Source organism: Ciconia boyciana, chromosome 4 (assembly GCF_034638445.1).
Source record: "Ciconia boyciana chromosome 4, ASM3463844v1, whole genome shotgun sequence".
Taxonomy (NCBI): Eukaryota; Metazoa; Chordata; class Aves; order Ciconiiformes; family Ciconiidae; genus Ciconia; species Ciconia boyciana.
Genome location: NC_132937.1, coordinates 45,787,681 through 45,799,811, shown reverse-complemented (window position 1 = coordinate 45,799,811; position 12,131 = coordinate 45,787,681). Strand labels below are relative to the sequence as shown.

At 42.8% G+C, this 12,131-nt stretch overlaps 1 protein-coding gene across 3 annotated transcripts in view; it reads right to left on the bottom strand.

Annotated features, from left to right (window-relative positions):
* Positions 1-5,971: 5,971 nt before the first annotated feature.
* The window catches only part of MRPS27 (mitochondrial ribosomal protein S27), a 48,027-nt gene continuing 41,867 nt past the window's right edge, over positions 5,972-12,131 (bottom strand). Inside the window, exons 9-10 of one of the 3 annotated variants that reach the window (XM_072859281.1) lie at positions 10,598-10,753; positions 5,972-6,393 (exon numbers count right to left, since the gene is read on the bottom strand). In XM_072859281.1, coding sequence (XP_072715382.1) covers positions 6,154-6,393; positions 10,598-10,753 — 396 coding nt within the window. In that variant the 3' untranslated portion in view covers positions 5,972-6,153. The remainder of the gene's footprint in view (positions 6,394-10,597; positions 10,754-12,131) is intronic. The other 2 variants (XM_072859279.1, XM_072859280.1) reach the window with 2 other exon arrangements.

Below are 12,131 nucleotides of genomic sequence, written 5' to 3'. Positions count from 1 at the left end.
TAAATACTGAGGAGAACTAAAGAACTAAATCAGCAGGCGCTGTACGAGTCTGCACGAGCTCTGTTCGCTGGTTCTCATGGATGCTTACCACTTGATGTAGCTGCCTCTCTGCAGTTCAACAAGTCCAGCATTACTGGCCTCAGTGTGAATAGCCAGCAAGGCGGGGTGGAGGTTGACTGGCATCTGCTGCCAGCTTCACTGCCAAAACAATTGCATATGCCATGATTTACATGTCATACGGCAGCTCTGCCCATCACCTGTGCTTGTGAATTACACAGAGAAGATAAGTGAAATAGATGGAACTTACGTCCTAATACAAACAAAGCTAAATATACATAACAATGTCTAAATACACTGAGGTTACACCCTCTATAGCTGTTAAGGTCCAGAAATTAATTTTGACTGAGCTTTGATAAACCTCATGTTATCTCAGCCCAGCTGTGGTACTCTCTTAGCTTAAAGAGTTGAAGGTAAACTGAACCACTGCCACTTAAATACTTAATATGAACCCCTCCCGAGTGCAAGTCAGTATTTACAGGAAGAGTTTACAGTTTCTAAAGATGTAATTATAGCAGCAAGTTACCATGTGTAAGGCCCAGAACAGGCTTGAAAGTTTCTTTCCCAATTCATTTAGGGGAGGAATTGTCAGGATTTGCAATAAACAAGATATATTGAAAGCTGAATTTTGTCCCGATATCTAATGTGATTGTCAATGGAGCTCTAATGCTATTTCTGTGCCTGGGGCATCTGGAATTTAGAATGGGTTGAGTGGACTTGAGTTTATCAGAAAGGTTTAAGAGCAGCAACAGTTAGTACTATGCAATTGCTAGCTGAGTTCAGTGACAACTTTGTGATTACTGAAAGTTATATATATTTCCATGGGGAGATTGACCCAGAGTAGATGGCACAGTTTTTTATCATATGTTTAGTATCTTAAGTTACTCTTGAATTAATGTTTTGTCACTAATTCTTGACCTATACTTCATTCTCCACAGTTTTACTTTGAAATAGTCACTGTCCCAAGTTCAGGTTGTCACTTATGTCAGCAGTAGTTTCTCTTCTGCAATCAAGCCTTGTCCTCATCTCAACATTTCCTATCATTAAATTTCTGGGAAGGTGAATTTAACTTTACTTTCCACAAATGTGCTCAAATACTCACTAGAAATACATTTTGCAAGGTTCAGGTGTTGTTTCTACATAAACAGCCCCAGCAAAACCAGCAGCAGTACTTGCAGAATCAGATGCTGTTCAGTGGACTACAGCTTGCATCGTCAAGGGTGCAATTCCCTTTTGTACCAGCTTATGACTCCAGCTTCCCAAGGAGGTGTGGGAAGAATGAACACTTGCTAACCTGTGCCCCGGGTTGTCTTCTGCCTGTCTCAGCAGCACAGTGATGGCTGCTCAGGTCAGAAACCCCCTTGCACCAGCCAACCTTCATCTGCAGCTGGGGTAGGTCATCGTCCTGGTCCCACAGTTTTAGGGTGACCAGAAAGCCCTCAGATGGGCAGGCAAGCAGCTGGGACAGGCCACTGGGGGAGGGAGCAGGTGTTTGAAGCTGTGGGAAGGGGCTCCATACCAGTGCTGTGTGCAGGACACAGCATCTGACTGGGTCTGAGAGCATCTAGTAACCTTATCTTGGCAAGGTCGGGTGTTACCATAAATAGGGCCCATCTGTGCAAGGCTTCAGGCAACATTTATTTGAGCTGCAAGGGAATAAATATGTAATTTTCCTCTTGTGAATAATGGATAATGACCTTCAGTGCTTCGCTGGAAGTGTTCTGCCAGTGACACTTGTGGGAGGAAGAGTTACATGTTTGCTTTGTCTAATCAGCAGTGTATTTGGTGTCTGCCATGGATTTGAATTGGGAAGCTGCTTTTTGAATTAAAAGGAAGAGCTTTAACCTTTAAAGTGCTGGTTTTTTTCTCCTAACAGCAGCTGAATTCATGCCAACATACCAAACAGGCTTTGCATTTGTACTGGTTTCTGTTTCTTTTGGCTAGTATTGTTGAGAGAAGGTTCTCTCCCACACCTGGGGAAATACGGGAGAGCTGTTAACACTGTCTAGCATGTGCAAGTCTGGCAATGCTGTACCATAAGCGTTAGTGCAGGCAGGTATTATTTAGGCTGCTGGTCACCTTGTTTGCATGCATAGCTCAGTGACTGTGCATGCAAATGTATTGCTTCTAGCACCAGGAGATTTTCCTCTGCCTTTAGCTATACAGACACCAGGATAATGAGTAGGGAAATTATTCAAAATTTTTCACAAAGAAAGATGCACTCCTGTGATTTAGAAATATACTGGCAAGGGAAGAACTGCAATAGCTTTAATCAAAATCACAGCTGTAGTCACAAACAAAAACAGGATGTGAAGGAACTTTTCCAGGAGAGGTGATCCAAAAACGGAGATAGTGTTAATACCAAGAAAGATTTTGGTCTGTCCCCTCCAGGAAATATTTTGCCAGTCCCATCCACATACAGAAAGGTCTAGGCAGCTGTCTGAAACAGTGCACCAAGGAGCAGCAACATTTCAAAAAGCCTGAGAGTGTCCTAGTGAGGAAGCGCTAACTGGGTTCTGAGCTCGCATCAAATGAGTACCAGAGTGCAGGACTGGATGAACTTAGAAGATTTTTGTGTTTGTAGAGTACAAAAGTATTTTCTTTTTTTTATATATGCATATATACACACATCCACATTCTTCCCTTAGCATCAGAGCTCACGTTTAAGCCGCAACAGATCAAAAGCTGCTGTATGGTATGACTTCTCTGCCCCTCTTCTAAATGCAGCCAGCTGCATCACGGTGGGTGATGGCTATCACAGAAGTGCACACAAAGCCGCAGGCATCCGGACAGAACAGCTTTTGACTACCTGGGGCACAGTTTCACTCCTAGGTGTTGCTACAAGTGTTCTTCAAACTTCTTTTGAAGAGTAATCCAGCAAGCAGCTGAAAAACAGGTTGTGTGTGCAACATGATTTATGCAAGGGGGTGAACAGTAAAGTCTCTCTTACTTTTCCTGGAGTGGGAAGGAGAAAACCAGGTGAGTCAAGCTGAGTCAGTTGCTATTCTGTTGATTTTTCATGCTGCTGTTTGTGGTGCACAGCTACCGTCCGCATCTCCCTTAGGAAGCCGAGCACATGCCTGAACAGCACTGGTCTGTGAATTACCCCATCTCACCATTTGTCTGTCTCCCTGTTGACCTTGCTCAAAGCTAGCAGGTAGGAGAGAGCACCAAAGAGGATAGTACCTTCCTCCCCTCCCTCAAGCTTCAGTTGCTAATTCATGTTTCCAACCTCTTGAGACTGAGCTGTGTCCAGGGGCCTCAAACCTCAGGGTGCCCAAGCGGTGGGTACCCCGGGCTTGCTGTCTGCAGAGCGGGGGCATGTTGCTGTCTGAGATGGGAGCGCGGAGCAGAGACACATAGCCAGCCTCCTTGGAGAACGGGAAGAAATAAATGTGAGATGATCTGGGAGGAACTTGAAGGGGATCAAGGGTGAGGTTAAAGGGGAAGCAGCGATGAGGATTGCTGGAGAATTCAAGAGGGTGCAGGTAGGCTTGTGGGAAATGTGAGGATTTGCTAGGTGAGAAAACACTGGTTTGGCAGAAGCGGGTTGCTATTGAGTGAGACAGTGGTGAGCCCTGGGGTGGGGAGAAGCAAGATGGAGGCTACTGGACCTTGGGCATACTCAGCTGGGGCATGAGGGGGAGGGAAGAGGGGCCCCAGTGTGCAGCTGGCCCAGCTGGTGGAAGTATCACAAGGGGTTTCTCGCTCAGGGCGATACCGAGGGGACAGGTAAATGAGAGGGCTTGGCAAAACTTTGGGTTCCTTAAGCCACAAATGGTTTGGACCCTCTGCGGCAGGTCTTGGGTTTGGTGTCCTTCATCCCAGGAATCTGCTTTGCTGCCTGCAAAGCATTTGGCAGGGACCACCCCCCTCCTCCCAAGGGCAGAGGGGTATATGGGAGGAGATTCGAGCGAAGGCAGAGAAAGGTTGTATCTATGCTGTTTAAGTTTAGGCTTTGGTCTGGGCTCGGAGCATTCAAACCCACAGTGCCTGGAGTAAAACAAGGAGGCAACCTGTAATATTCATTAACAGGCTACTTGGAGCTTAGAGGAAGATTTTTTCCTCCCATTGCTGTAATAGTTAAGCCTAAATAAATGGAAAGGGGGGTTAGTTGTGGAGGAACTGAAGCGTGCTGTGTGAGAGCAGGGGGCATGGCAGCTGGCAGCTTGCTGGACCTCAATTAGCATTAGCAGCCTGGGTGTCCGCCGAGCAGGGTGAGGGAGGGTGGAGGTGGGGCCAGAAACAGGCGCCTTGTGCTGCCAAGAAACAAGGAGAAATGTGGTAGTGCCTAGCCAAAGTGTCTCACAAGCAACAGGATCAGCGGCTGCAGGGGCTTGAGGCCATGTGTCAGCAAGGAGGGTTTTAAAACTGTGGTGGTGTAGAGAAGATCCCAGGAGGGAGAGGTGGTGTCTGCAGAGAGAAGCTGAGAAAGGAATCAGGACGCAGGACTGATTGTGAACCTCTGGAGGTATAACCCATGCTCCGATACTGAAGAACTGAAATATGTGGTCAGGGAAGGGACACTTTGTTCTGTAGCTGGACTAGGAGTGATGACCTCTTTAAAGCCACCAATTTTAAGGAAATTGTTCTTAAGAGTATGTTTGGCCTCCTATCTCCCTTAAGGCTCCCTACCTTCTCCTAGTAATCACAAAGCACTTAGACCAACAAAGAGGAAAAAGACTTCAGGAAACTTGAGAAAAGTTGCCTCAGAAAGTCCACTGCTGGTTTAGTTAGGCCAAGCCACAAAATCATCCACTTACCTGGAGACAGCACTCTCTTACTGCAGTATGGACGAAACTATGGGACTTCCTGACAAGTCGGGGTGAAGGACCTCACTGTCAACTTCTTGGATGTAAAAGAGCAATCAGGCTCCGAGTGCGTTTGCTGGGAATAAGAGAGGTATTCGGTGTATGTGGATAAGATGCTTTCCTACACTTAAAACAAGTTCACAGATTTTCGGTGTGTTCTCATTTGATTTACAGTGAGTTTGTGATGTAAGTTTTAGACAGGTGCATGATAAAACTGGAAATGCTTATCAGGCCTTGTGGTAAAGCACAGTGAGACAACACTGTTGTTGCCATAACAAGCTGCAATACAGCCGGGCTGTTGCTAGGGTCTCCCTGTTCTCAAGGAACTTGGCCTGCCATGAGCTGCATAAAGTCGCTGGGTGCAGCTCATGAGATTCAATGGTGACAGGGAATGTAAGCAGGGATGGATGCTGATGTGTCCCACAACCAATGCACTACGATCCCTTCCTCCCTTGCCGTCTCCTTGTGCTCTGTGTGAATAGCTACATTGTTTTACCAATCTGAAAAATGGGGCATGGGACCATGTACACAGTTGAGACAAGAAGGAAATTAGGTCAAAACCCCCATGAAACAGCACCCAGAATATAAAAGGAAACTGCACTGCAGTATGAGGCTCCTTGGTGTGTGCCGAGGTGATTATGCATGTTTCTCTACTGACCTTAAAAATGGAGCAGAGCAGCACTAGTAAAGTCAGAAATGTCTAACTTCCTTACAGGGAACGCACATCTGAGTGCCTGTACAAGTGCTAACTCGCTAGGCTGAAACTCTTTAAAAGTAGTTTTAAAAACAGTCTGAAGTTAGGCTTCCAACTCCATGTGTAGTAGCCTGAATTTTCTGAATGGGCTGGGGGAACAAAAAGCAATCAATATACGTTAATCCTCTTAGTGTCTGAAGTTCAGAGTAGCCAAGGCATTCTTTCCTGTGAGAAACCCCTACTGAAACAACTTGTGTTTGAAATTCTTCCCTCTTCTTTTGTTCCATCCACCCTCGACACCTTTTATCACAGGCAAGCTACTTCTTATGCCTTTGTTTCTTTGTGTTGTCTCCATCCCACCCCCTGCCTAGCTGATGGTAGGAGGAAAATATGTCATATACAGGATGAAGATTTCTAAACCACATGTGCTTTACTTCAGGAAACAGGCAAAATGGGAGAAGTTTAATTTGCATATAGCAGTCACATATAGTCACACTTTCAGCAGGATTGAAGTGAAATATTAATAATGGTGAGCACTTCAGTTCACTGACAGAGGAATGCATACCACTATGAGTCTTTTGAGTTCCAGTACTAAGCAGATGCTTTAGCTAGCTTCCTAGCTTCCATTTCCTGCTTAGCCTTTTCTCTCAACTCTCTTTCTCTCTCAATGAGAAGTGCTTGTTCTTGCTCCCACTTCTTTAGCTTCTGCTCATGTTTTGCAATGTCTTCCACTTCACATGCTGGCAGCTTTTCCTTGACAAGTTGGGTGGTCAGAGTTAACAGGCTTTCAGATTCAACCTTGCCAAGTGAATGCAGCTTAGAGTACAGCTCCTGTCATAAAAAGGGATTTAGCGGGGAGTGAGAAGGAGAGAGCCAGTCAGTCACAAAATAATCAGCCACAAAATACTGTAACAACTAATACATCGCTGTTTGAATCTAACTATTAGCTGGGCTATACAGGCCAGGTAACTATTTTATCCCAGCAAAGTGTTCCAACTGTGGTAGCTGGTACCACTTCTTGAAATGCTAACCTCTAGAATAATTTTTTTGAGCAATAAAACTAAACCAATGAAGTTTCGTTTTCATTAACCAGTGAAATTCCCTTTATTTTTCCAAGTTCAGTTATCTGGTATTAACAAAGATTAGCTGACCAGTCATGACCAGTCAACTAAATAAATATCATCTAAACACCTTGGGTTTGTGTCTTACCTCAAAACTGATTGAATTATTTGCTCCAAACTGCCTGCATTAGCTCCCCCCTCAACAGATGCACATCACTTCAAATGCTCTCCTGCTAACCGCATGCTAAGTAACTCCCATGAGTTTTCTTCCAACAGTTACTGTGATTATGAGGCTTGACTATGCTTGCACAGACTGTGCAACAGCGCTAAAGCAAGGGATATTTTTTCAGGGATATTCTACGCTGAAACTAAGAGCAGAGCTTCTCTGTAAGAAACTTGTGCAGGATTTCTTTCTTGAGCTTTACTTATCTAGATTTCATGCAGCATAAAAATGTTAATTCACTTAAGATGATGAATCATACAGTGATACTATTTCTGTCTTTCTGGAATTTTAGCCTGATGGCTCACTAACAGTCTGATTAATTGCCCTAAAAGTGCAGATACACAACAAAGGAGGAGTTTCCTGGGGGAGAAAGATGACATGGCACTGGCAGGTTCTCTACCCCTTGCTCACTCATTAGATAGCAACACATTTTCCTGATTGTTCTTTTAAACAAAACATTTTACTGAGCCCAGCACTTGCAGAAATGCTTAAAGTAAGTATGTGTCCTAAAGAAAGGTACATCGATGCTTCTTTCCTGGGCCTGTTGAATAAAGCCTATTGTTTTGCATTGCAGGATGATGGAAAGAAGATGTGGGGATCATTCACGTCCAAACAAAATGGCAATTCTGGAGCCATGCAGATATCCAGACTTCCACTTCCAGTTATCATCGGAAGCTTACGTGCTGTGCTGCTGGCCCACAGTGTTCGTCTTACTGCAGCCCACGCTGGCAATAGTCTGTAAAGGCACTGCCCCTCAGCTCCTGTATTGAGGCTCTGCCTCGTTCTTACACAGGAAACTATGATGTCCCCTCTGAGGCCTCTTCACTTCTCTTGGCCTTAGCCAACACAACTGCGGGCTTGCTGTGTTTTGCCAGACCCCTGAAGGTTTGAACTTAGGTTTAAAACGTTAAAAGGTTTAAAACGCTAGGCATGAAGGTCTGAGGGGCTTGGGTATTCAGCTCTGTCTGTTTCTTGATTTTATGATAAAGAATGAAAACAAAACCAATGGCTTTGAAGCTAATGGACTAAAACCAAACTCAGTAATATTTAGGTGTATTCATCTCTATTTTGTTTGAGATATCTGGAAGTGTACAATGCATCAGTGAGAAACATGAAGAGACTGTACAGCTTGGGTCTGGGGAAGGAACCTGACAACTATACTCATGTTTACAGATTAGATATTCAGTTTAAACGTAACTGGTTTAGATCCTTCAGACTCTCCCTACTAACTACTACCAAGGATGTGCTGAAAAGGGGGTTTATGCACTGAACCTAAGCAGTATGAAATTAAACTAGAGAAAGGCAACAAACTGGAAACTAGCAGGACTTCTCTCCTTAGCCATTACTGGTACCACTGAACTCCTGGAACCTTCCCTGCTCTGCTGTGATACATTAGTGAAACTCATTTACGAAAGCACCAGGCTCTATGTCCTGCAGGTAGCAGAAGGGCACATTCTTAAGTGGCTAAATCATTGATTTTTATAAGCAGTCCCCAAGGCTCTGCATGCAGACAGTTAGAGAAGGAGCACTGCTTTTAGAGAGGGTGTTTCCAGCCTTTATGCAATGAAATGCTTGCCCACTGATCACTGACACAGATGGAAGGAATTGCCTGAGGAACACTGTACTGAGTAGTGAGCCTCAGCATACGAGATCTGAAAATAGGTAATTACAACATGAATGACAGTGTCAGACAGTCTAAATTACAGCTCTAAAGGCTTTATCTGGAAAGAACCAAATGCCCTCAAGTCCTGTTTGTTTTAACGGAAGGGAAGGACATGCTGCCTCTCACACATCATATCTGTTAGGCTGCCATGGCTTTTTCAGGTACTTCCACAAATGGCTGTTCTGAAGGTTGGTATGAGACATGTAGTCCAAGTATGTGTATAAAAGCCATGCAGAACAAGCTACGGTTCTAGACAGGAACTGTATGTCTGGGGCAAATCCGCATGCTTTTCCTTGCATACCCAGGTGTATGACTTGTGAAAGAGAACTAGGCAAGCAGGAGACAGAAGCAATTGGTTTTGAGCTCAAGAAGGAAGATTGGGACATGCTGTCTAATGCAGGGCTGGACAAAGCACAACCAAAGTGTTTTCAGTAGCAGAAATGTGAATCCTGTGTTGGGGTTACATCACACGAGTGGTAGATGATCTGCACTGGGACAGCAGCTGTAAATGCCAACATCACCAGGTTGCTTCAGAGCTGCCACCTTCCCTCAGACTTGCATGGATTTCTAGTGAACTTCTCTGCCCTGTGAACTACGGCCGCAGGTGTCCAGGGGTTCAACTGGGAAGACTGGCTGGTGCCGGCCTAATGGATTTGAGAGAAGAGTCTGACAGCTCTTTCAGGCTTAGCTGAAATGGCATTCTGACTTGAGAGCTCCTTTTCTCATCCAAACAACCAGAAATTGTGGCTTATTTACATATAAATTACTGCTGGATGCCTAGACTTCACGAGGTCTATGTCTTCCTTATATTCAGACTTTTCTGGTGAGAGCTTAGAGCTAAGCATTGGGACTGTAGTTTGTTGGCTCTAAGTCAGGGCACTCACTGCCACACCAGGGAATGACTGAACTGGGGTTAATTATGGGACTTGTGGAAAGGTTGAGGTGAGAAGAAAACTACCCTCGTGGCACTAGTCTGTCCCCAATTTGACATTTAGGCCTTGTTTTGAGCACTCTGCATTATTTTCTTCAAGGCTAGACAATGGATAGACAATGAGAGACTCATAAAAATGTCTCACTCCCTCCTTCAAAGGGCACTTGTGTTTACCTAATTCACTGTAATTCATCCAGGCATTAATTATCACATGCTGAGCACCCACTGATTCCCAAACACTTTAATTAAAAAGTTCTAGGTCCCTACAAAGCAAATTTAATATCTAAAGATCAGTGGCAAATAATTTATGTAAATAAAAATTAAAGAAAGGAAAAGTGTGTGTATGTGAGGTGAAACCATAGGAAACTAGTCTTTTAACTTTTGAAATTTCTTGAGAAGAGCAACGATTTGTATCCAGAACAACCATCCAAGGTTGTGAGAGCAACAATGGAAACTGATGGGCTATGGAAAGAGTACTGCTCCTGGAACTATAAGCCAGATTAGTTTCAACCTGGGATATTTTATTTTTTCCAGAGCACAAATCAGAGATGATAAAATAAAATGAGCTTGTTATACAGCTATGAGATGATCAAATAAAATGCACTCATTATATAGCTCTGCCCTAATGAACAACTGTTTGTGTTTCACTTTGTTACCATCAGTGTGATGACCTAAAGATAAAAGGGAGGTGATAACAGCCTTACTTAATTCCCCAGGCTGAAAGTATAGGATGCAACATTCCTACTTAATCATAACATACACAAATGGACAATAAATTCAGGATGGTCTCATGCCTATTACAATTTATTTTAATGAGCAAGAGCCCACATAAGGTCAGATAATGGATCTCTAATGACGTACCACTTTCGCAAACAGGATTGGATTTATCATTTTGATGTATGAAAAGTGAAGATAAAATCCCAGCAGACAGACAAAAGACAAGTGGCCTTGAGCATTTATGTCTTTGTAGGCTGCTGCTTCCTGTCTGAAGAAGTGAAAATGTAAGGTGACATCAGTTTCAAAAATGCCAGGTAGGACTCCTGATGCACTGAAGGGGTGTCAGTCTACTAGCCATAATAAGCCAGCGTATATGTTTTCTAGTATATATTATGGAAATCTACTACAGCTTAGAATATTTAGATAAATGAAACTCTTACCTTGAATTGGCTGTAGTACTCGGGTGCTTTAGACTGCTCTGTTTCTTCTGATTCTGCGCACTGTGACTTCTGCTCTAATTCCTTGACTTCTTCAGCCAATTCTGGACCAGGTTTTGCTTCAAGGACAGACTGCAAAATGGTCTCCAGAGCATCAATCTGAACCATCACATTTGTCATTAGCATAAACAGTTTGGAAATACAATCTGAGTAACACCGCTGTCACATTTACAAACAACTTTTTCAAGTGTATGATAAAAAGAAAACCAAATTCTAAAAGGAAATGGGACTTATTCTTGGAAGAATTTTGTACTGTACTTGGGACCGTTGACATTGGACATTAGATCCCTGCAACAGAACAACTCCACCACCCCCTGTCAACAGTAAAACTCCCTGTGACTCAGATGCTGACTGGTATTTGCAGATCTGTCAAGCATTAGGCTAATGTCTCCTCTTAGCCTGATACCTGGCCATAAATACTAATGCTAAACAGTAGTCACAGTGATAACAGCACTAGCATGATAAACAATCACAGATACATCTAAATAGGATATTACTATGGAATGTTCAAACAATATAATCTCTAATAGATCATCTCAATACCTCTTTGGTGAAAAGAAGTGGGGAAATCACCTGTTCAGCAGCAAGAACATTCATTCCTATCATTAGTTTGATAATTTAACAGGAAAAATTGAAATGTAGGCATATAATATATTGGTTTAGGTATACTTTTAATCTGTGACACCTCTGTTCTCTTCAAGCTTTTGTCTTTCAAGGCAGTATGAGAACCACCCTCTCCTAATCTAATTGCATCTGTATCAAAAGAATGCATTAGCTTCGCTAAGGGACTTCGTAAATTATTTCTGTATGTATTATTGATACAAAAGATGAAACTGCTATATGGATGCTGCTGCTGTTTTGGGAATAACATGATCTCCATAACTGGAATTATTGGATGCATTTTCAAGTTCAGCTTTTACAAATGCAAAGAGCTGTTATCCTTCCATGAATCCTAATTCTGAATGTTTATCAGTAGGACAACATAACTCTATGTAACTTTTGAATCTGTGATGTTTTCTCCAAGCAAAAGGGATCTTGATACTTACCGTTTCATTTTCCTAGCATAAGTATATAATGCTAAAAGAATAAAAATTAGGCTTATTTGAAATAACATTCTTGACGTTGAAATATAATCTTTAAACTATCAGTACTGAAACAGGATGAAATAAGCAATGAAATAATAACTATGTGCTTGGAAATACGTGCACTTACTTAGAGACTTTCTCAGACAATTGAAAAAAACAAAACTTGTCTTGTTTGTTCACAGTTAAACAATATCGCACAATACTAAAACAGTATATCTATTATGCTGTTAAGATAGTAACGGCAGAGAGAAGAGACACCCTTCTAGTCAGAAATGAATGGAAGCTTAAAGCCTGAAAGAAAAGTGACTGATAACGATTGGGCAAATCACTTGAAAATGTTTACACCAAAACTGCAGTTAAAAAAGTTCATCTGAAAACTTCCCTTTTAGACA